Genomic DNA, 25,184 nt, shown 5'->3' with positions numbered 1-25,184 from the left:
GTTTTCATTGATTGATTGAAGTCACATGATCTCACACCTGGCAAATGGGGATACTCCATATGTTGAGTGTTTCCACTGGTCAGAGAGAACTCAGGATACTTTGGTATATTAAAGCCACCACTTGTGGAGTTCCTCTTACATCTCTTTATATCTTGGAACTGTCATTTGACTAACTGCACACTATTATTGCACATACATTTTTTCATGCTCAAAAAAAAAAACTCATGCTTCCTTATATCCTTTCCAGTCATTGCTCAGTATTTAACAAGAAAGATAGAAGAGCACACAAAAATAATAAGATTTTGTAAGGCATGTAAAGCAGCAGGGACATAATTAGGGTAGGATTAGAACTGCTTCCTGCAAAACTCTATTTTATATGCTGAGGAGAGAGAGTAACTAAGCAGTGAATTAATCAGTGATGAACCAGGATTAAGAAGATGCTGTGAGGTGCCCCACTAAGCATCAATTCCTGGTTCTTTTTCTCTGCTGCTAGGATCAAAGAATGAAAGCAAGTTTATATTTAAGCCAAAGTACAGTTCAAGTGTAAGCTGTGTTTTCATGTAATGTGCTGCTTTTTTATTTGATGTATTGATTGGAAGTTGAGGAGCCTTCTGGAAATGGCTGAACCTCAAGCTTACTGGTCACCTGTATTCACTGTCTGTAATAGCCTCTTATTTCTGGCCAGTTTTGACTATTGCAGGTTCATAGAGCTAGACTACATTCCAATGGAGGCAGGCTTAATGGTTTCAATGCGGCAAAGTCGTGGATTTCTGTCCCCGGAGCGGCACAATCGGTCAGCACCTCCCCTTTCTCCACAGCTCCATCTCCCAGTTAGACATCCACCATTACACATAAAAAGCAGTCCCATTTTGTTTACTTTCATTTTCACTTTGTTTGTTTTTCGATCGTTTTGTAAGTGCCATACGTTGTTTTCCTAAGAACTACATTTTCTCTAGAGAATTCAAATGACATTTTCAGGATGTGTTCTGTTATAGCCTTTGATTTTAATTTTTTTTGTGTAATTGTTTTATTCCTGTCCTTGTAGTGAGACCCTGTTTAAGATAAGCCTGGTGTCTTGCGTACGTCTTGTGGAAATGCTCTGGATATCTTGCTCTGGGAGATGTATGGCCTGCTGTGTCGTCAGTGTCTTTGTGGGGTAGACACCATGCACTATATTGGAGCTCTGAGGCCTTCTGTGCCCTTTTCTCCCCAGACGGCCTGCTGCCCCGGTCAGCACCAGGGACCCCTATGGCACCTCCTCACTCAGCAGTAGCTCTGGATCCTGCAAGGGCAGCGACGGGAGCCCAGTGGCAAGGTAACGGAGGCCCTGAACGCAAACAAGATGTCCACTAAGCCTAGCTTACTCCTGCTCTATGTGCTCCACAGCGCAAACATGGGTAACTTTTATATCAAAACCAGGTGGGACCCTCATAAGTGTAGGTTAGTGTCATAAAGTTTAAAGAGTTTTTCTGCTCTTCTCTGAGGCTGAGATCTAGACAGAGAATTTCTAGGTCAAAATTCGCTCTGATCTTCATGTTGTTGTCTAACACCCTCCTCTGTTTCAGGCGTCAGGTGAAGTACACCTCCTGCAGTGACAACCATGGCATCCGTCCACCGCCCCCAGAGCAGTACCTCACCCCCCTACAGCAGAAGGAGGTGTGCATTCGGCACCTGCGGGCCAAGCTCAAGGAGACCATTGAGAGGCTGCAGGACAGGTGAGCAATAGATGTGTCTTTGCAGAGTGTGTCTCTGCTAGACGTGTCTCTGCCAGGAGTGACTCTACAGGACATGTCTCTGCCGGGAGTGGCTCTGCAAGGCATGTCTCTGCCAGGCGTATCTGCAAGGCATATCTCTACTGGGCATGGCTCAGCTGGACATGTCTACAGGGTGTATCTCTTCCAGAAGTGTCTCTGCAGGCCATGTCTCTGCCGAGTGTGGTTCTGCTGGGCGTGGTTCACCTGGGTGCTCTGTCACTCGTGGGGAATTTTTATCCATTTATGTGTTCCTACTTTCAAGGCTAGCCCTCAAGTGCCCTTGTGCCACTGGACACATTGGACAGTTTATTGGACATATTCCATCCATTCATCCATTCATTTTTCAAACCGCTCATCCTTTTGGGGTGCAGAGGGTCCGGAGCCTATCCCGGAAGCTATGGGCACGAGGCAGGGAACAACCCAGGATGGGGGGCCTGCCCATCGCAGGGCACACTCACACATGCACTCCTACGGGCAATTTAGTAACTCCAATTAGCCTCAGCATGTTTTTGGACTGTGGGGGGAAACCGGAGTACCCGGAGGAAACCCCAGGACGACACGGGGAGAATTCCGCACATATGTAACCCTGGCGGAGACTCGAACCTGGGTTGGACATATTCATGTTGCTGAATTTCACACTAAATATACAGTTATGTTAAGAAATAGTGACATATGTTGGTTTATCAGGCCACTCCCTTCCCCAGCCTGTTGTTAACAGGCCTCTCCTGGGAGAGCTCAAAAACTGGATTGTATTGCCATTCCTAGATGTGTTGTCTGTTTGATTTTATGTTTAACTGCCCTTGCAGCAACAAGTGAAGTTTAATATTGTTTGCAGTTCCAGATATTGTATCTGAAATAGATATGAAAGCTGCATATAAGCTGGATGTTACACCCTGTTTCTCCTGCTCCCAGGGACACTGAGATTGATGAGTTGAAGACCCAGCTGTCGCGTATGCAGGAGGACTGGATCGAGGAGGAGTGCCACCGCGTGGAGGCACAGCTGGCGCTGAAGGAGGCACGCAAGGAGATCCAGCAGCTGAAGCAGGTGATCGACGTTGTGCGAAGCAACCTGGGCCAGGCGGACACGGGCGTGCAGAAGTACTTCCAGGACATCAACATCCAGAACCGTAAGCTGGAGACGCTGCTCTACAACATGGAGCTGGCTCAGAATGGCTCGAGCTGCGAGGGCGAGGATGAGGCTGGAGCGGGACCCGGACTGCCTCCGTCTGCGTCCTGCGAGGGCTCACCGGCGCGATCCCTCACCCGCAGCTCCACCTACACCAAGCTGAGCGACCAGGGGCTGGCTGACAAGAATAGCAATGGGCCCGACTTCCCGAGCCTGTCGGGGGAGGAGACGCAGGACAGCGGCTGCGTCTGCGGGGATAGCCACGCCAGTCGGGCCGACCTCCTGCTGGAGGCCACGCTGCTGTCGGAGGAGACGTCATCGCTGCTGAGCGTCTGCTCCCGCCTGCCACATTCCTCCACGTATGAGAAGCTCTACAGCAGTGAGAGGGCAATGCCACTGCGGTGCAGCCGCACCTGCCGCAGCCACCCATGCCTGTCCCACCACCACCTCTACCTGCACCACCTCAGGGAGCAGGCCATCCAGACAGACTGTGGTGCCCCTTACAACTGCGACCTGGACACCATCACGGAGAAGGCCTGCAAATCCCAGGCCTGCAGTCCCACCTCCACCTGGCTGTCGGAAGAGGACAAGGACTTTGACACCATCACCTCGGTGCCCGCAACCACCATGGCCACCGATCCGACTCCGCTGCCACTGCCCCGGTCCCCATCCTGCCCCCTGGACCTTTCCCCCATAGAGGACGAAGAGGCGCCCTTGCAGCCCCCATCACCCCAGACCTGCCAGCCCAAGAGCACGTCCCCCCCAGGAGTGACGGTGGTGGTGGTGGAAGAGCAGGATGAGGGTGGTGGCGTGGGAGCCGGGGAGCCATCCTCGGCAACTCCCCAGAAGAGCTACTGGAGTCGGCACTTCCTGGTGGATCTGCTGGCAGTGGCGATGCCTGTGGTTCCGGCAGTGGCCTGGCTGTGCCGAGGCCCTCGCAGGGACGGCCAGCCCGTCTACCACATTGGCTCACTGCTGCGGGGCTGCTGCACCGTCGCTCTGCACTCCCTGCGCCGAGGGGGGGGCACAAGGCACTACCCAGCAGGGGGTGGCGGTGGGCTCGGGGGCATTCCCATTTGAACCAGCTCGTACCCTCAGTCCAACGAGTTATGTTACCTGAAAGAAGCGCACTACTCGCCCTATGATCCGACCTTCGACCTCCTCCAGGCATATACTGATCTCTTCTATCACTTCCCTCCCCGTAAAGGATTAAAGAAAGACATCAGGGATGCTTTGGATCGATGCTGATTGTAATACCCAGCCGGAGTGCCAAAAGACAGGTCTCCGCTTTTCTCCTTCTCGCTATTTCCATCTGCCTGTCTTTGGAAGGTGATGGTTCTGGTGGCCAGGCTCTCCTGCCCCACCCATTCCTCTGTGCGTCTCTGTGTCCGTGAGTCTGCGTGATTGTTTTTCTTTTTTTCTCCTTGACCGTCATCATCATGGGGAAACTGAGTGAACAGCTGCCTTGGGCAAAATATCACATAAAAAAAACCATAAGCTGCTGCAGCTGTGAGTTTTAGTAATAGATATCTCAGCCTTGGTCGTAGAATCGGTAGTGTCCTAGTCCATATTTGTATATTATAACACATGATGGAAACACCTTGAACAAAATAGTACATGCATCCTTCCTGGTGCCTAATATTGAAGAGGTTCAAAGGGACAAGAAATGTTAAATATTTGTGTTTATTCCAGGTATGCTGAGTGACAGTGTTATGTTTGTTAGCTTGTTTTTAATTTTTTTTATGTGAAAATGGTAACACAATATCATAAGGGCCCTACATAAGACCTTCATAACACCTATATGAACCTATATGTATCCTACAAGCCAGCACCCCTCGATTTTTCTTTCCCTCTTTCCGCTGTACTCCTGTTACACCATTTCTCCCGATTCCCTCTTCTTTCCTACATTTACACTTTCAATTAGCACACAAACGTCGTGGAGAACAGCAAGCTAAAATGAGTGAGATGGTAACCAAAAAGAACAGGCTGTCCTGTAAGTTGTAAGACAGATATTTTAATTTGAGAGCCAAACATAACATCTTTTGTAAGCTGCATCGGACCAACTTCAGCACTGAACATGAAGGTAAAACCGATGTGGTTCATCAGACAAAAACAGCTAATCACAGACAGGGCCATACAAGCATAAGTTCTTTCATCCTATGAGGTCGTTCTGAGGCAGATCAGGTTACTGCACTAAAATCTCCCTAATTATCACAACCTAATACTGGCAGTGTGTGCTTTCTCATTTGTCCCTGTAGGCCTTATGGATGCATGACGCAATTTATGATGTTATGAAGGTCTCGTGTCACAACTGAAATGTGAAATTGTACTTATCAGTGATGCTTTATAGACAATTTTGACAGATGTCCCTTTAACCATCACCAAATAACCATTTGTTATTGCCCTAGAATTACTATGAGATTTTAACTTATTTATTATTTAAACTGTTAAACTAGCACTTGTGGATTTGGAGGGGGCTCATTAGAAATTTTCATAAGACAAATCACACACCAAAGCGTTTATGATCATCTAATCAGACACCACTTGGGGGGGACACATTGTTCAAAACCAAGTACTTTTCACTGGAAACCTATAATCGAAAAGAGTGTATTGTTTTATGTGTGTGGTTGTTAAGTCCTTGTAATCGCACTATAAATCACTTTATGAGATTAGCTACTACTTGAAGTTACATTGCATGTCTCTAAGAGGCCCGTCAGTGATAAGGGGATAAATGCATTCTTGTTTAATAATTTTTAAAGAAGGCAGGGAGGTTCAGTTCTTACAGAGATGCACATCTGCAAGCAAAAAGTTGAAGATTTTCACCAATACCTGAGTTTTTAGATTATTGAATTTATCTGCAATAGAAGAATTTACACTGGATGGCTGTGTCCTAGTTAATATTGCACTGGAAATTTTGCCAGCTTCATGATTTATGATAGAGTTTAGTTTTTTTCCCTCTGAACGCAAAGTAAGTTGCCTTGCAACCTTTATCTATTATTTTCATTGTGAGTGTGTCCTTATGTGTTGGCTTGACAATCCTTTAGAGCTTTGGGCAACAATAATACAGTGCAGTCTTTCAGGTGTAGCAAACATCTCAAACTGAAATCGCAAGCACTTACTATTAAAAACATAATAAAGAGAGTAAATGAATGAACTGATAATTTTTCAAATATGGAGCAGTTCTCTACAAAAGAGGAATGTTTAAAACCTTTAAATGATCTGTATCCTATTTATGGGTTGAAAGTATGTTTATATTGCATTATTGGTTTGTGAGTGTGCCATTTAGTGTGACCCATGAAACGTCTGTTAAACTGATATGTGAGGTTCACATATTTTTTTTGAAAGCCATAATCTAACATAGATGTTTGTGGTACAGTCAGTGCCAGACCATGACTTTCAAGGCTATGTACCTCTGGCTCGGGTGTTGGTTCTGACCTTCATCACCTTTGCAGTCCTCTGCGTCTGGACGCTTCTGTGGAGTCACACTGCTCTGCTGGGCATCTCACCGGCATGCTGAAGATCCCTTGGAGCATTCATGACTCGTGGGGCTTTCAAGCAGAACGCTACAGGTGAGCTCATATGGAGGTGGAGGAGGACTGATATGAAATGAAGATATGCAGTCTGAGGACATTGATTTAAGGCTAAAAAACAACTGGTGTCTAATAAGCCTGGCAACCTGTAATAAATAAATATGGTAAAACAAGTCGTGACTGATGAAACCTTTTAATCTTTACTTACCAACAAAGACCAGAACACAACTTAATAAATCAAGGCCTGGTTTTTGTCATTGTAATGTTATTGGACTAAAGTGAATCCATTACAGTTTTTCTTGTGGATGTTTCTGCATGAGGTAGCATGGTGGTGCAGTGGTTAGCACTGCTATCTAATGGCTTTGACCATGACATTGGTAAGCAGTGCATTAGATGCATTTGTAGTTCCTCAGCAGATCACTGGTACTGGGCAGGGCCTCAGTGACTAAACAGCTCCAGTCTCTCGGCACAGTGAGCTGTTGGCCACATGTGCCCTTGCAGTGCTGCTGAAGAGCAGGAAGTTAGGGATTTGGACCACAGCCCTCAATTGTGAAAGCATAATCGCCTCACTGCGGGATTCCCAGCAACAGTGTCATGTCCCATCTCTATAGCGACAGTAACCATCAGCACCGTGCTCTCACCCCCTTTCAAGATGGATGAACTTGGAGGCAGAGAGCTCAAAATATTTGACTTGGATGTGCCTTTCCTTCTCTGAATCGAGACAGACCATCCAGTGTGTACCTCATTGATCTTGAAAACCCTGCTAACAAGGTGTAACAAGTGTTTAGTAAGGGTTTTGAGGTTCTGGCTCTTTGGTTAGCAGGACACGCATCAAGCATTGATGGTGCTTCTCCACCCTTGGCAGCTGTGATCTGGAGTAGGGTGTCAAACCAGGATCCCCCCCTTTAGATTTTCACTTCATGTAGCAAAGTGTTCGTCGCCTAACTATTAGTGACAGTTCTGATCATTAAAAACCTGCAATCATGACTATAACGACTGATTTTAAAAGCCACAGCAGGTGCAACTTTCCAGCACTAAATGGTTTAACCTGGGAAGGCTAAGCAAAACGCTTTAATCCCGTAATGTTAAACAACCATCAAAATAATATAACAGCTACTTAGAACAATTGGCCTGTTCCTGATTATTTTAAGCTAAAATGTATAACTACTGCCATCCTTAGAGTCATTTACCTGTATCGTATTACGTCAAAAACACAAATTCACATGCAGGGTGTAGAGCGATACAAGTCAAGTATGGTCAGAAAGCGTTGCTGATCTTTAATCAGCTTTTGTAGTATTAATATTGAATCATTACATGAATTTCTATCCCAAGGATTTAGCTATTTTGTAGCACAACAAATACCAATTCCTCTTTCTGTCCATATTCGAAGACAGCCAGGAACCTCACCTCAGCTGAGAAGAGAGTGAAGTACAGGAGTGAAACTGTTTGCTACTAGCTAACTGGGTTAGTATAATAAAAAAAAACTAGTGTGACATACAGTTTTACTAGCCATTGGGCTAGTGTTTAGTTTTCTTGCCTCAGGTGAGAATTTCCAGTCCTGGCTATGCAGCCAAGCTGGTGGAAAATTTTCCTGTGACATTGTCATCTGTGGTTGTGCATGTGTACACATTCCTATGTGCGCAGTGTTGCTATGACAATGGGATTGGGTTGCATCTGTGTCACGTTCAAGCCCCACCCCTCGTCTGTCACATCCCACACCAGATCGTACTATGTAAAAGGTCATACAGCACCCAAAGGCTTAGCTTATGTTTCTACACTGTCTGAGTGGCACAGTCTCCATTCCATTGCAACTTCATTCTCTGACCCTTTGGCTTCACTGAAGCCATTAGCATCAGGATATTTGGTGCTTTGTGACCATGGATAAATGCCAAGGTCTTCTGGGAGAGTTTCATAACAGCTCTCTGTGTTCAGGAAAACCTAAAACTGACCATTTTTTATTTATTTATGGAAGTTTAGTATTGTGTGTGAGAAATTTGTTTAAAGCAATTACTATTATAATAGGAGTGTAGCACATATTGGCTCCTAAGTATCAACAATGAAGTGATTACCAGCATTGACACAAAGCAAAAGGGATTCCGTAGCTTTTCCTTGGGACTTATGGGTAGCAAAGATCACCCACCATAACTACACATATTAATGCAAACATATAACACCGTTACTTCTTTATACAGAGATCACTACAGCCATACTGTATAAACTTTTTGTCAAAAATGTAACATGTAACCAGCATTTCCATTTGTCCATCTCTAATCATATGATGAATAACATTACTTTTTTAAGAACATAAGAAATCTACAAACGAGAGGAGGCCATTCGGCCCATCAAGTTCGTTTGGGGAGAACTTAACTAATAGCTCAGAGTTGTTAAAATCTTATCTAGCTCTGATTTAAAGGAACCCAGGGTTTTAGCTTGCACTACACTAGCAGGAAGACTATTCCATACTCTAAGTACACACTGTGCTTCCTCAGATTCATTTTAAAATGTTCTCCCGCTAATTTCCACTTATGGCCAGTACTAACCAATTCCATTATTGTACACAGTTATTACGCTCCTGTAAAGATAAAAATATTACAATGAAAACCCCACAACCAGTATTTAGTAGAAAATAAATCCAACAAAAGTGTGCAGTAAAAATGTGCAATTCACAGTAATGACCAGCAGATGTCTTTATTCTTGTAATAACCAGGTTACATTTTGTAAATAAATCTGTAAATATTAAGTTTGCTGATAACTGCAATAGATGTAAAAGCCTACATTTCTAAAATGCACTTCAAAATCAGTACGATATACATTAATTTGGCTGTTAAATGAAAAGACAAATTAAAAACTGACAAACATGTAGATTTGGTTGAAATTATCAGGCACTGCAGCGAAAATCTACTGTGTGCTGGTTATGTAATGAACAAGTACACTGGATGAATTTGTAACATTATCCCCCCGAGTAATAATGAAAATCGAGGCTCTAATTACTTACAGACATTACATAGATTTGCAAGTATTAATAAACGCAGAACACTAACCTCACTGCCTTCAATCTGTAGAAACTGGCCAACCTCAGACTTGTGATACGGTAAGAGGCAAGAAAAGCACTTATAACGAAACCAGCGACAAACAACACAACAGTTAACCAAGACCTGGATGGTTTTACAGCATTGGTTGAATTACTTAAGTAAACCATAATAATAAAATTCAGCATGGAAGAACCAAGCTACAGTTGGTCATGTGATTTAATAAAAAAGGTGCAGTGTATTGTGGAACAGGAAAAAATACTAATATTTGCCTACAATAATCTCTTATGTAAAAGAAAAAAGATTACAATGTCCTCTGAACGACTAACAGCAAACTCTGAATATGTGAGTGAGAGAGTGATCCATGGAATGCAGGAAAGATAACCAGCAGTCTCTTTGGAGATTCACACCTCAGGCACAGAGTGATCCATGGAGGATCGCAGGAGGCCACTGGACATTCTACAGAACAGAAGGTTCAGAAGCTGTCATTTGATCATGCTAAAGTTACCGCATTTCAGAGCACAACACAGATACTGAACGACAGTAGCACTCAGTGGCAGAAATTCTCTTTAAACCATTATACTCAAAATTAAACAAACAGGGACAAGTTAAAGAGCTTAATAAAAATGAACCCATAAAACTGACTGTAAAACCCCCCAATTATGACAAATGGCACAAAATGAAACCTCACCACCCGCATTGCGCCCAAACAGCATGTACACATCCCAGTGAAAACCGGCCGTTTTACTTCTAAAGACAGTTATAAGGGTTAGGATATCAGTAACCATCAACATGCAGAACTCACTGAGTCCATGACGCCCCCGTTAACACACTGACGATGCCAGGCATATGAGCTTACCTCTTCACCATGTGCTCGTAGATGAACTTGGGCATCACAGTGATGGTCATCGTATTTGGAGATGTGGTCAGGATGTCTTTAACCTGCGAATCCTACATGCCAACAATTTTCATTTTTATTATGGTTTGCATATTTGCTGTCTCAAAGGCCATCAGCCGAGTGTCTTAGCCACCAGTGCAACCCATAATGTTCAGAAGTTTCCCATTTCTGCAGTTCTAGGGCTGCACAAAAACGCAATCACAATTCACAACTCTATGCGATCTCATTTATGAATTACAACGGTTCTTCTACATTGTATTACATCAGCTGGATCAAAACAAGCACTCCTACTTTTCCCCAGAGAGTCTCAAACGTTCCAGAATTCTACATTCTCTTTAATGGGCACTTTTCCTCCTCACCAGGTTCCCTACTTTTGGTACTTCAAGAAAGTACAAAAAGTACGGTACTTCAAGCAAGTGCCGAATGACTACTTAGTGAATACTTTCTTGAATATGAATACTTAGATATTTTCCAATACCGTGCTATCTTAGGATATTATACTAAAAACTTCTTTGTATGCTATCCTGATCTTGGGTCATTTATTTGGCCAGGCATCACACATCCATTATTATTATTATCATTATTTTACATCATTTATTTGCAACTGTTTTCAAGATGCCAGTCACATTGCATTTCAGAGACAAGCTATTTTTTATAACCGATCGACAATTCAAGTCCCATCCCAAAGTGTAAAGGTACCAAAAAGTACCCCACTGGCACTTTTGATACTGGAACTTTTGCTATGGCTGTTTTGGTTCCCCTAACTGAATGGCCAATTGAGTGTTTCCTTTCTGTTGTCAGAAGTTGATATGCTGGTCCTGGATCAATCATATGTTTGGCACAGTCATTTTTTTCCCTTGTGTTTCCTTTTACAGTTTGAGTCCAATAAATGTTTAAATTTAAGAAAAAAAAAAAGTTACAGAGAATCGCGATCATTACTCTAAGCAAAAGATTAATGATTTTTTTTTCAGAATCGTGTAGCCCTACTCCAACTTGCTTGTGTTAGAGATTTATGCAGGAGAGGACATCTACTTGCTGGCCTGCACTCCTGAAGAGATAACGCTAAAGCATCTAGGAGGACTTCTCACTCACAGACCTCATCATGAAGCTTCCTTTGGCAGTCTTGTGAAGAACCCCCTTTCTATACCCCTCTACCCCACCCCCAACACACTCCCTGCCCCATCACAAAATCACCTTCTTTCCCAATTCAGGTCCAACCCCCACCTCAGCTAACAGCACCCACCTTGAGTCCAATGACGTTCTGGCCGTTGATCTCGCAGATGTAGTGTTCTGTCAGCAGGCCATTGCGGGCTGCCGAGCCGTCCTTCACCAGTGAGGTGATGCAGCCTGACTTGAAGATGAAGCCCACGTGCCCTGCGCTATCCTTGTGCATGGTGACAGTGCGCTGGAAAGGCCTGAGCAGGAGAATGAGAGAACACTGATATAATCACTCGGCATAGTGGTACAGAGGATAAAAATTAACTCAGACCCTCAGCAGCTGCCTTAAACCCTACTTAGACAGGGTTTTTTTTTGCCAGTTAACAGACAATTTACTTGAAAGTTATTGGTTGGTAAAGACACACATCACATCAGTTCTTTCCAGTCTGGTGTTTTGTGCTGCTTAGTGTGCTGGATGTATCAGCAGGGGGAGCCAGAGAGCCAAATTTAAACAGCTCATAAAACAAAAAAAAAACTGCAAGGTCATTCCTCCCATTTCGCAGCTATGTATAATTCAGAACAGTTTCCCTGGCGTACTTCAATGGAATCGCTTATGTATAGGGAAAGATTACACCATGTATTTGTGTTTTTTCCCAGCTCGCATTGCTCAGTATGTGACGCATTTGGTACAATACAAGTTTTGACTGTTTATTAAAATCAGTTAATTTTCATGACTTTTCAGTGTTCAGACTAATATCCGCAAGGTTTATGACACAGCCCTAAAAATGCTGTGAATAGAAAAAGAAACAAGACCAATTTTTGACAGCTGCTTAATGTCACTTCCTGGATTCTAAGGCCCAGCGCCCCCTCCCCCATACCTGTCACGAACTATGAGCTCAATGCGATGCTCTGCTGCCACCTTTAGGGCCTTGTGGGCCTTGTCCAGGCTCCAGCCAGCACAGTTCTGCCCATTGATCTGCAGGACCTGGTCTCCAAACCGGAGGCCAGCCAGCGAGGCCGGGGAGTTAGCCTGCACCAGCTGGATGAACACCCCCTAGAGGATAGTAGGAGAAACACACATGAAATAAGTAGGAGGGGGAGGGGGAGTGCAAGAGCGCTATTTGTGCGCAAGCAGAGTAAAAACCCCAACAGACAGCTGAGAACCGATAAAAATTTAATTAAGCAGGAAAATGCACTTTGGACACTGGAGTGATTTACGTACAGGATGCCTGTGGTTTACATCTTGACTATTTTTCGATTGGCAGTGACAACTGTTTTTAACCCATATCAAACAGAAGTCTTGGCTAACCCTGATACAAGTCTTCATGCTTAAATAAACCATTTAGTACACTTGGTCACAGGCATCACACCTGGCCTCTCCCATTTTCAGAAAAAAGCAGAGTGACCAAACTTACATTGTCGATGGTGCGCAGCCTCAGGCCAACCTTGCCACTCTCGTCCTTGCAGAGGATGACCTCACGAACCCCAGGCCGGATCTCAGCCCGACACAGCCCAATATCATTCCCCGTCACGGGCCGCACCATGCCCCCGAGTCCACTGCTGGAGGGCACTGCCACCTGCTGTAGATTCAGAGATGAGGATCAGGGATGTCCAGAAAGAGAGAAACAGGTCTGCCCTCTGGACAGAGATCTGTCCCTGTTTCCCTAGCTATTTTATATTTCATCAAAAGGCTTAATTAAAATCATATTCTCAACAAGTCAATCCAAGAAATAAAATGGCTGCCCCGTCCTTTTCCAGAAGTGCTAAGAGCACCAAGTAGGACAGGTCAAGAAGGCCGGTGGCGCTTACATTGTCCACGGCAGGAATCAGGGCCAGATTCCTCTGCACCTCATCACTGTTCAGGCTCAGGCCCATGTAGTCTGCCAGCTCCTGCAGGTTGGGGTATAGGGCTGGGGGGGGGCAAACAGGGCCAATCAGACATCTTCACTTCCAATCACTTAACACAACGCGAAGTCACAAACCACTGCAGCTTGTGTCATCATAAACTTGTGCCTAATAAACAGTTTAGAAGGACAGATTCCCACAGAATCTTAGCTGTTATTTTGGTACAACTCAGCCTTCATGGGTCAACAAAGTGACAACACACACATACAAACACACACCCCTTCCGTCTCGCATTCACACTGCACTTAATGGCAAAAGGGTAGAACGAGGACGTCAGTGTGTGTGTTGCTGTGGGAGGGGTACCATTTCAGAAGTGAAGACAAAAATGGAGGACCATGCGAGATGTGTTGAATGCAAGACTTTTTTGAATTTACTGCAAATGCTTACATTATTAATAGCTTTATTTGTTATTGTTCCTGGGTTTAACCCAAAACAGTTCATTCAAAATTCAGTGTCCCGCAAGTAATTAGAGTACATCTGGCAACAATTTCAGTGGTCCAACACAAACTACCATTTGTGTGTTCAAGTTAAAAAGCAGGTCATAATCGGAGATGCATTCATGGATGAATCAGCCTACAAGTCATGCATGCTACTACACAGGCATGCACATAACTGCATGTATGCATTCACCTTTAAAAGCGATATATGCTGCAATTAATTGTTGTAACACTGCAAATGCATACTTATGTGCATTTGCACTGTTATGACAAGAAATTACTATTATTATTTTAAGCTTTAAACCGCAAATGAAGTATGAATTAGCATATAAAAGTTAAAATGCATAGTAATTTCTTGCCAAATCAGCATAAATGCACATTAAAAAAGTATGGGATGCTGAAGGAACTACTGCGCAATATGCGTGAAGGACGGCTTTAATTGGGAGAGTGAAGACAAGAAAAAAACAAAACATTTTGGTAAACTTTTATTTTACAAATATACAATTAATCAAGAAATATGTAAATCTTTCACTTGGAATAAATATAGGAAGTGATGCTCCAGTCCATCTGCATTCTCTTCACCAGTGTTAAATTGAAAGGCAAGATAGATAAATTTCACTTAAATTACTTGCATTTCAAGCAAGATAGCATGAGTGTTATTTTCATTACTGTAACAAAGCAGATATCTGTATGTAAAAGCAAACATTCACCTCTGTGAATGTTCAGACTGAGAAGCCTGTGCATCATTTTGCAATGCCTCTACAGGCGGCATCACAAGGAGGGTGAGAATTCTTGTACAAGACAGTAATCCAGTTTATGGACAACAGATGTACAGAGGAGCGCACACAGGCTACATTCATGCAGTCAGGCTTAAGAATCACAATGGAGGGACATGAAAAGTAAATTGTGCCCCAACACCCCCTTCCCTCCCATCACTCATGGGCCAAAACAGCACCACGGTCTCTATAGAAACCTTAAGCTTGTTCTATGGAAGGACACAAAGGCCTCAGGCCTTTCAATGAGGCCGAAACGAGGCCCAGGGAGGGGGGGAGGGCATTCCCCACTATCCCCTTTTCTTCACATTTCACCACTGTGTTTCCCAACCACATCTTTTTCCAGCTCACTCTCAACCCTCTCTCGTTCTCTCTCTCACTTCCCTTGCCTTTCACCATATTTATTTCTTAAAAGCTCCACTGCACGTCAGCAGCAGACCATAATAGGAGGTCGGTTCTCCCCCGGGCACTTTCGCTGTCTCACAAACCCACAAAGCTAAGGGTGTTGTTCCACCGTACCAGGTACCGTACTTTTGGTACTTTGAGAAAGTACCAAAAGTAAAGTATTTCAAAGTGTCCTTTTCCACTGGCATAAAAACTGGTACTGGCGCCAAATGACATCAACGCAGAGCAGGGTTTTTTTTTGTACTGAATTCTAAAAATGGCTGTAGCACAGCTTGGCATTGTGCAATAGTCATACCAACATCACATGTTATGCACATACAATTCTTACATTGCTAGTTAACTATATTAAAATAAGGCTTTCTTTCAATTCTGTACGGGCATTATAGCACAGGGGGGTTAAATTTTCACAAAAATATTTTTACTCTGTTACTCTGCCATAGGAAAAAAAACTAAACAAACTTTGCAATATTAATTATTATTCCTTTTATAGATTCTAAACCAGTTTAGAGTTTTAGACCTACCTCCCCTGCTTTCGCATGAGTGCTTCACGTGTTTTCCGAGACAATCATACCCATTTTCATCCTTGCCATTTAAAATCACTTGAAGGTGGGTTTGTGAGAAACAAACTCCTTTTGTTTTATAAATACCCCAATATTTATTTTTTTAAAAATCACATTGCTATATTTATAACAAAATCATATCATTAGGACAGCACGCTATATGTTTGATGTATTAGTATATTCAACAAAACACTTTTTAATTTCTTGTCATGCCATCCGGATCTTTTTGTTGTATATATTCTTATGACGGGGGCGGCATGGTGGTGCAGTGGTTAGCACTGTTGCCTCACACCTCTGGGACCCGGGTTCGAGTCTCCGCCTGGGTCACATGTGTGTAGAGTTTGCATGTTCTCTCCATGTTATCGTGGGGTTTCCTCCGGGTACTCCGGTTTCCCCCCACAGTCCAAAAACAAGCTGAGGCTAATTGGAGTTACTAAATTGCCCGTAGGTGTGCATGAGTGAGTGAATGGTGTGTGTGTGTGCCCTGTGATGGGCTGGCCCCCCATCCTGGGTTGTTCCCTGCCTCGTGCCCATTGCTTCCGGGATAGGCTCCAGACCCCTCGCGACCCAGGAGGAAAAGCGGTTTGGAAAATGGATGGATGGACATTCTTGTGACCAAATTGCGTCCCACCCCAAAGAACTGAAGTACCAAAGAAGTACCCCAGCTGGTTTGGCACTTTCGGTACTAGAACTTTAGGTATTGGTACTCAACTGGAATTCAAAGCGAAAGTACCGTATCAAAAGTATGCTACTTGGTGCAATGGAAAAGCACCCTAAGATGTAAGTGCGGTCTGGCAGACAAATGGCAACCTCTTCATCTCACACCCCCTCCTCCTATGCATCCTTTGACAATTACTGTATAGCAATCCACACCTCTCACTGTCTCTGGGAGAAAAGGGCTCAGCCAAAAGGCATCACAGCAGTGTAGCAATACCTGAACGGGCCACAAAAGTCAAAAGCCATGAAGAGACAGGCATTAAGATATAACAGGTTTTGATAGGGACAGAGTACAGGCCTCACACAGCCTGGGGTTTACCTGATCCTGATGTCCCATTGCTAGCTGATGGGGCTTGGGAAGCCTCCTCTGTGATGGCAGGGGTAGAGGAGGTACTCTGTACAAAATGAGACTGGGCCTGGATGAAAACACAAGACAGGTTGTTGTTATTATTAACTAAAAATTCTCCTTACTAAATTCAGGCTTTCATAGAACAAACGAGTCTAGGTGAAATATTACCACCAAATCTCAAATAATAAACAACCATGGGCATAAATTAATAATAATAATATAAACAATATTAATAATTGATACTTTTATTGATCCCCATATTGAAATTGTCTTTTTACGCCTCCCTCAATTTGCTCTTTTGTAGAGTAAGCTGTCCGCAAAGGGCAGTCACCCACTGGGGCACCCAGGGAGCTGGGGGGTTAAGGGGGTTGCTGAAGGACCCGCAGACATGTTGAGGTTGGGTTTGAACCAGCAACCTTCCGATCACAGACAGACAGACTTAGCCTACTGAGCCATGTGCTACCCCAATTTATAAATTAAATGTATAATTTATACATTTATAAATTATAGGGGGGGGTGTTATATTCCTGCCAATAATCAAGACTGGCCAGTACAAAAAATAATCACAAGATAGGCGGGGACATCAACCCCCTAATGTTCAACCCAAAAAGATACACCCATGTAAACAGAATTTAAATTAAGGAACAGATTTACACCATCTTTTGACATCTGAATGACAAAAAATATCAGAAAATGAAGCTGAATAATTTTCATATTTTCATTACCTTCAAGACTTTATCAACTTTAAGGTCTTCCAGGGATGGATAGAGAGACATCCTGTAAATAATAATAATTATTATTATTATTAAAATAAATATATGACTAATCAACCTTCAGAGCTTAAATACAACATTTAAGTACATGTTAAAACATGTATATTACACATATTACACAGCCACTCCATACTCAAATATATAAGAACCATGTCCTTTAAAACAAGCAAAGAAACACCTAGAAATGGAGAGGTAAGCATGACATTTCCTTTTTAGACTGCCCTCCCTCCCCCACTGTCGCTGTGCTTCCCCCACTTTACACAGCCCCCTGTGCACTCAGTACCACCCCGTTAACTGGTAACAGGCAAATCCATGGGGGTGGCAGTGCAGAGATGGACAAGAGCGGCAAACACATCCCCTGCCGGTAGTGATTCACACAGGCACCCCCCCACGCACATCATCTGTTATCAAAAAGCATTATGCAAGTTTGAGCCCACGGCACAGGCCTGCCTCCAATGCTGCTTATCTGGTAAGCACTAATATTTTTATGGAATTTCAGCTCATTTTTGTGGTAGAAAAAAACTGAACCATATTTCAGAATAACAACTTAATGAACTAGAGCCCAGATATAAACCCAAAATACTCATGTGACTGAGATGAGCCCTGGCCTTTTTCATCATGTGGTTACATTTTTAAAACATTTTTAATATTCATTTTTAAAGCACTGCATAGCAACTGAATCACTATGACAATGAATTGTGACTGACAGAGAAGAAGTTGCAGCAAATGTACGCAAGAACTGAATGAGCAACAAAATGACATCCTTCCCGAAAGAGGCAGAAGTATAAATGTTTATCAGAATGCTGCTTCCAGAAAGGCAGGCCCTGCAGATCATCAGAGTGTTCCTGTAAATCAACAGTGAGCACGTGACACTGAGTGCCACGCCCGTGAGAACTAAGCCGACAAGCACGCCAAGCAGGGGGAAAAAAATCAACCAATACATTAGCTGCAGTATAAGACGATGTCTCTCTGGATTTACTCCTATGGCTCCAGACTATGAGTCGAGGACCCTCCTCTGAGTATAGCAAAGATGTCACTCAGTGAATATGGCAGACATAATGCACCAATCTGAACGTTCACATAAAACAATTCCAGAGGTAGAAAGCTGAGGTCCAGAAAGTACAAATCCAGACAACACACATTGTTGAAACTCTCACTTTTATACCTTTGGTTGTGTTCTATGGAACACAGTCTTAATGGCATTATCCAGCCTGCCGTTTTCTCACCGAAGAAAATCTAACTGATTTAGGAAATTCATCTTGATTGTCTAGTACTGGAACACAGTGTAGTTTAGGAAATACATATGATACCTATTTACAGTTAGTATGGCTGCTTTTTCACGTCTTTGAAAAGTTGTTCATGGATATATGTGTTTATGGATATATGAAGAAAAAGGCAGAGCTTTTTGATGCACTGAATTCTTCAGCAAATCTCTATGCAATCGTTGTGTATCTTGCTGTGTAATGCATTTTTGTACCTGTTTTTAAACCATTTTGCTCCTTCATCTCCTATTACTTTTGACTTTGTCAGTCAACCACAAAATGTAGTTGACCCAAATGCAAGCTAAAAATATGGGTGTAAGTTGTTGTTCGTGAGTGGATGGTGGAGTCATATCTAGCAGAACAGTGATAAAAGCTTTGGAGCAAATAGAAACTCCAAAGTTTCAAAAACCATTTAATTTCTTTGTTGCTCTGCCGTCCAGTATTATCCTTTTAACATCATCACCCTGTACATGGTATTGTGAGTGGATTTGCTTACTAAAACCAAGATGAAGGTGTGATTAAGGATCAAGACAAAATCCATAAATGAGTCTGTTATCCACATTGGCTTGTGTAGGGTGGCATTGAAGGCTGCACCCACAATTTTTGTGATGTCACCCCTACATCAGACCGAACCAGGAATCCAGTTGAGATGGTGTCCACCCCGGGCTCTACCCGGACATGTGGGAAGGCAGAGAGCATGGATGGTCAGAACATGTATTGACACATTAATGGACAACCATAGCAGATAAAAAAAAGGCATGTACATGTATAGCAACACCAGCAGCCATAGTTATGGTGCGTTACGTGTTAGGCTGCGCGTAAGCTAAATTGAATTAATAGGTCTTCCGTCGAGATTTAGAGAGACTGAATCAGCATCCCACACATAGGCTGGTAAAACATTCCATAATATTGGGGCCTTGTAGCTGAATACTTTACTGTCCACTGTCACTTTATATGTTGAACGACAAGGAAGCCTGCATTCTATGATCCGAGTGGACGACACGGTAGGCAGGAGCTAGACCTTTAAGTGCCTTATATGTAAGGAGGTGAACTTTGAAGTCAGCTTTAAACTTAACAGGATGCCAGTGTAGGGAACTAAGAATGAGGTTATGTGTTTAAATTTCCTGCTTCTAGTGACAATTCGAGTTGCTGCATTACGCTGCAAGGTATTTAATGTGCAGAGTGTGCTCCCAGATAACAGAGCATTACAGTAGTGTAATCTACTGTATACAAAGGCATGTATCAGTTTAATATATCCATATATTAATATATTACTAATATATCCATGAACAGCTTTTCAAAGACGTGCATACTAATTATAAATAGGTACCTCTTACATTTCCTAAACTATACTGGGTCCCAGTACTACACAAGCAAGATAGATTAATTTTCTAAACCAGTTGGGTTTTCTTTGGTGAGAAAAACTGCAGGTTTTGCTGGATAATGCCATTCACCATCAGGTTAATGTCTTGACACACATCAACAGCAAACCACAGTCTGCTTTCATAGCAGCAATGTTAGTTTACCGATGGCTACATTTTTCAGTTTTTATTAATAAATTAGGGGTGTAACAGTGCAAAATTCATGGTTGCTACAAACCTCAGTTTTTGGTTCATGGTTCCAAAATTTCAATTCAGCAAACATGCACAATTAGGAACAGCTGTAAGCCAAAGGCAAAGTGGCTGTCAACATATAAGCATATTATGGCAGCAAGTACTTTTCTACTACAATTTTTTATTCAGAATAGGAAACATAGCGCCTTTTTTGTTAATGGATAATATCCACTGAAACAACATAATGTGGTAAAGATTTTTTTGTTTAAGTACATGTAGTTTGACCTGACTACCTTCCTATGTTTCAGAAAGCAAACACTGCCCCGGTTTCAAATTAAGAGCACAATCCATCCTGAAGTTTCCATCGAGAATGTGGCCATTTAAATCTCTGACATGGACGCATGGAAAAATCTCCTAAATAGCATCTCACTGTATGCATCAAAGACAACAGGAAGCTCCTGTAAAAGGCCAGGCAGGGGATGAGATGCAACACAAACATTTCAAAAGCATCATAAATTTTGAAGATGTCGAATTCAATGTTCAACATCTTAGAAAGGATTCTCCATTCTATACAGGAATAGTATTCCATTATTATTAATATACACACTAACAGTCAATTTTTTTGTACACACAGATTTTCTACATTTGCATGTTACTCAACATTTACTAAAAATAGAGTATTCTTTGCTATAAAATAAACTTACAGTATGTTCACCATTTCAGTTTATTTGCAAGAAAATGTCATATCTTTGATTCATAGGAGTAGCCTCCTCTAGCAGTTATAACAGCAAAGAAAATTTGAGACGTTCTTTCTAAAAGGGATATTAAATACCGCTCTGTTTCATGAGGTGAAACAGTTATGTAGTGCATTTGCCTATGCCATCACCAAACAACCAGTTAACAAGATGTCAGACATGCACTGTTACATACTCTTTCCATTTATAGTTGTTCACTCAATTTCCAATGCTTAACAAGAATAAAAAAGCTAGTCTATGAAATGAATGGACAAGTGGTAAAATCCTGTGGTGTGGAAAATTTTTTGACTGGCAATGTACATTACATATACATTTATGCAAATAAAAGGTTAATCTGCAATTCTTAAAATGCATAAAAAACGACTAGCAAAGGGTTACAAAGGTTATCTGAAATCATAAAATCAAGGGAAAGCCAAACCTGACCTTTAGATCATAAGAACACAGACCTCCCAATATGAGTCAGAGTCATATGACACCCAAAGCTGGGCCTTCTGTTACTCAAGAGTATGAGAATGCAGCTACAGGATGTGTACACAGAAACTAAAGTCTATTTCTACACTCACATATAGACCTATTCTTCTGACAGCTGTTTAATCTGTAATGTATTTATATTATAAATAATATACAAATAAATACAATACAGATGTTTTGTCTTTTGGGTCTTAGGAGACGGTTAGAAAAGGGAAGTATTCTTCAGTTCTGTGAATCTATTCATTTCCTTAAGCAGGTACAGAGGAAAAGCTTGTGTTATATCTTAATAAATAATAATAATTATGTAATTATCATCATCATTATATAATGTTTGTTCCATTTCCCAAATGACTTAGCACAAATACTAATCAAACATTGGGTAGTACATACCATATAGGAATTTAAGCAGGTACAGATATTACAGCAACACATTTAGCAATGACAATAAAAACTAACTCTACTCGCATAGTGTAGCAATACCGGACAGAGGTTTACACTGTAGGTGATCACTCTAAATAGTGGGCATTGAGGATGTTAGTTTTGACTCTCCTCTGATAAGAACAGCAGATCTCATCAACTGCTGTCATATTATAAACAGATCCGCTTCCTTCACCAGGAGACCTACTGATAAACCTACTGTTATAGTACAGATACAACTTCAAAACCAACCGCCAAATCAGCCACAAATAAACCAGTCGAGAATTCTTCTGGAATATTCTACCGGAAATTCCTGGATTGCCAGAACTGACTGATTTGATACACTAGTGCTTTGAGAAATGGACTTATAATTTCCTACCGTACAGATGAGGAAATGAGCCAAATTTTCAATGATTTTAGGCGCTGTAACTTTGCATTAACTGATAGTATCAAAGAACAGGACAGTGTTTAATGGCCTTCCGATGACCCTGTAAGAGGCAGAAATATTTATACACATATAAACGTATGTCCCTTTAGCTACAGAAACCGGAGACAACAGATACTAATATTATATGGATCAGGATTATCAATATTAAAAATATGTTAAATAAATAAATTACATTTTGGGCTTGCACTGATAAATGCTCGTTTTAATAGTGTTAAACATAATGTTTGTTTTCAGTCTCTTTGATATTATGTATGCTTTCCAGTAAATAATGTCTCTCAAAACATTCTGAATCAAATGAGATCACAGTATTCAGTCATTAGCACAAAACAAGCATTTTATGAAGCTTTTTCCTCTTAATTACTGAACAGCGCAGTAGGACATATGACCTGCGGCACTGAAAGGGCCCCCAGTTACTTTTTAGATATTTGTAGAAATTCACAAAATGTATTCCTCAGTAAATATGTACGCCAACGTGTTAAACCCGTCACATGATAGGATTCCTTTTCCTCGGCTATTTTTATAGAGACTAAAAAAACATCTATTTTACAGTAATCCTCAATAATGCTCAACCTACTGTACTGACAACAGCAAAAACTAACAAAAATATTCTTATAAATAGTAATAATGTCAGTTTTTCACAATAGCAATGGTGTGAGATTAACCCAATAATTACAAATCGGGAAACGAAAGGAAGCAGACCCTCGACTAACTTTATTACCTGGCAGACAGTCATTACTTTTTATACTTACACATACTTTAGGCCACCTTGCAATAAAACGAATGAAGTAGCCGACATTTGCAATTATATGACATTTAATTCCGAGTAATTCCGTCGATTACTAATGCGACTAAAAATTATTTATGTTCTATTTTTAAAAAATTGCTGATTACTTCCTGACAACAATTAGCTATCTCAAAACGTCAGTTAGCTGTTTTCAGTCGTATTTTCGTAGACTCGGGACGTCTAACATAAGAAACGTATTGATTAGCCCGAGCGGTTTAACTAGCGAAAAAAGACAGTAAATACGACAACAACGGCGGAACACTGCCAGCTGGCTAAACCAACAGCAGTTTGCAGTTTGGGGTGGAAAGATATTAGCTATACAGCTTTATCCAAACCCATATGGCATTTTTCCCGGTTTATTCAGATCGAAAATTAAAGTACAATATTTAATTTGCATTTTTTTCCACACGAAAACTATCGCGAGATCGATTCGTTATTACTTTCGCCTTTGTTCTTAAGAACAAAAAAAAACATCCTGCCTAATACAAGAGAAAAAGACAGCGGGGCTTGTGTATGAAAGATATGATATCGTAAATTGTTTCTTACAGGCCTACCTCTTAAAACTTCTCGATGTGCCCAAATAGAAAACTCCGTTAAGTAAAGGTGAAACCTAACTGAGGTTGGTGTACGGAGAGGCAAGTAAAACAGCAACTCTACGCCCCTCCTTTCCGCCAGAAAAGTAACCGGGTGTTTCCTGCCCCATGGCGGTGACGCGCACCGGCACCGCGCACATTGCATTTCTACCAACAAGAAAGTTCCCAGAAAACAGAATGAAATATTCATATAAAGACCTAAGTTAACCGATCATGGGCATCGGGATACTTAATGCGCCAGACAAAGAAAACAGCTATTTTGGGTTGAAGGCAAGCAATTATATATTGCTTTTTATATAGCCTAAAATCACTTTGGTATAAAAAATACTAATCTCAAATAGCAACCAACGAATACCAAGTACTAACTTGAGGTAGGACCATTTGAGGTCAAGCAGGTTACACATCAAAGATGAGAGTGGCACCTGTGTGCCTTCTATATCGGCTTGGAATCTGGGAAGAGGTGGAGTTACAGTGATTTAACACAAATGAACACTATAAAAGCTAATAAAATTTAACACTGTACAACAACACTCATTGCACTCTGTAAAGTGTTAAATGTAACACTGATTGGTGATAATTATATAAACACCATGCAGTGTTAATTTAACACTGGCAAATTTGCTGTGTAGGCGTGTTCACAAATAGTACAGTGTCAAACAGGTCAAAGTCACACAAAACAATGTCAGATTTCACCTGCATCTTTATTCATAGGAGTCCAGCTGGCCACAGACTCGATGAAACTAAGACATTTTGCCATTATAACTGTGTTTATCGATGCAAAATGTGAAAAACACGACCGACCGAAAAACGCCTCCACCTTGCCATAATAACTATTGGGAAAGAAATCAATTGATGCAAGGCCCATTAGGTCATCTTGTCAAGAGAACTATCTGATTGCACTTTAAACCCGATCTTGTGACGTGCACCTGGACGTTATACAATCATGCATTACAAAGCTCTCATACTGACAGTGGAAACACTTTATATTTGACTACTCCATTCGTTTTCTTGAAACTTTGTTGTGTTGGGTTAAGGGTCTTGCTCAAGGACGTGCTAAGGCTGGGTTCGAACCTACGACCTTCTGATTACAAGGACACAGGCTTAGCCCACTGAGCCACACGCTGCCCCTTAAGATTTAACACACTACAGCCACATACAAAAAAGAGCAATAATAATTGTACGTTAGAAATCAATTACACTTAAAATTACAAAAAATGGACGGGTGGATGGATGAATGTTCAAAATGCACAAAAAGCAAAAAGTTGGAACTAATTTTATGCATAGAAGCCACCGCTTAATATACAAAATTACCACCGATGCTGCCAAATTTCCAGAATAACATTTACATTAATTAGCAACTAGACACGCCGAGTGCAATGCATTAAACTAAAGTTAACGAAAACTCAAACACGGTAATATGATGATCCTTAATGTCAGTGACAGGTATCCATCAAGTCTCAATTAAATTATTCTTCATTAGCGCTATA

At 41.8% G+C, this 25,184-nt stretch overlaps 2 protein-coding genes across 9 annotated transcripts in view; one reads left to right on the top strand and one right to left on the bottom strand.

The window, feature by feature from the left end:
- The window catches only part of snphb (syntaphilin b), a 31,549-nt gene extending 24,964 nt beyond the window's left edge, over positions 1–6,585 (top strand). For 4 of the 8 annotated variants that reach the window (XM_049016441.1, XM_049016443.1, XM_049016444.1 and 1 more), the window contains 4 exons: positions 686–793; positions 1,214–1,315; positions 1,566–1,715; positions 2,667–6,585. In XM_049016441.1, coding sequence (XP_048872398.1) covers positions 686–793; positions 1,214–1,315; positions 1,566–1,715; positions 2,667–3,960 — 1,654 coding nt within the window. In that variant the 3' untranslated portion in view covers positions 3,961–6,585. The remainder of the gene's footprint in view (positions 1–685; positions 794–1,213; positions 1,316–1,565; positions 1,716–2,666) is intronic. The other 4 variants (XM_049016447.1, XM_049016446.1, XM_049016449.1 and 1 more) reach the window with 1 other exon arrangement.
- A 2,497-nt stretch (positions 6,586–9,082) lies between these two features.
- Positions 9,083–23,811, bottom strand: sdcbp2 (syndecan binding protein (syntenin) 2). Its single transcript, XM_049016450.1, has 9 exons — positions 23,659–23,811; positions 17,367–17,418; positions 16,612–16,708; positions 13,305–13,405; positions 12,911–13,075; positions 12,374–12,549; positions 11,581–11,752; positions 10,299–10,390; positions 9,083–9,898 (listed from the first exon to the last, which is right to left on the bottom strand). Exons 2-9 carry the CDS (start codon positions 17,415–17,417, stop codon positions 9,844–9,846), a joined length of 909 nt encoding a protein of 302 aa, XP_048872407.1. The 5' UTR covers position 17,418; positions 23,659–23,811; the 3' UTR covers positions 9,083–9,843.
- Between the last annotated feature and the right edge of the window lie 1,373 nt (positions 23,812–25,184).

Source organism: Brienomyrus brachyistius, chromosome 6 (genome assembly GCF_023856365.1).
Source record: "Brienomyrus brachyistius isolate T26 chromosome 6, BBRACH_0.4, whole genome shotgun sequence".
Lineage (NCBI taxonomy): Eukaryota > Metazoa > Chordata > Actinopteri > Osteoglossiformes > Mormyridae > Brienomyrus > Brienomyrus brachyistius.
The sequence above is the reverse complement of the archived record's forward strand: the minus strand, read 5'-3'. Positions and strand labels throughout refer to the sequence as shown.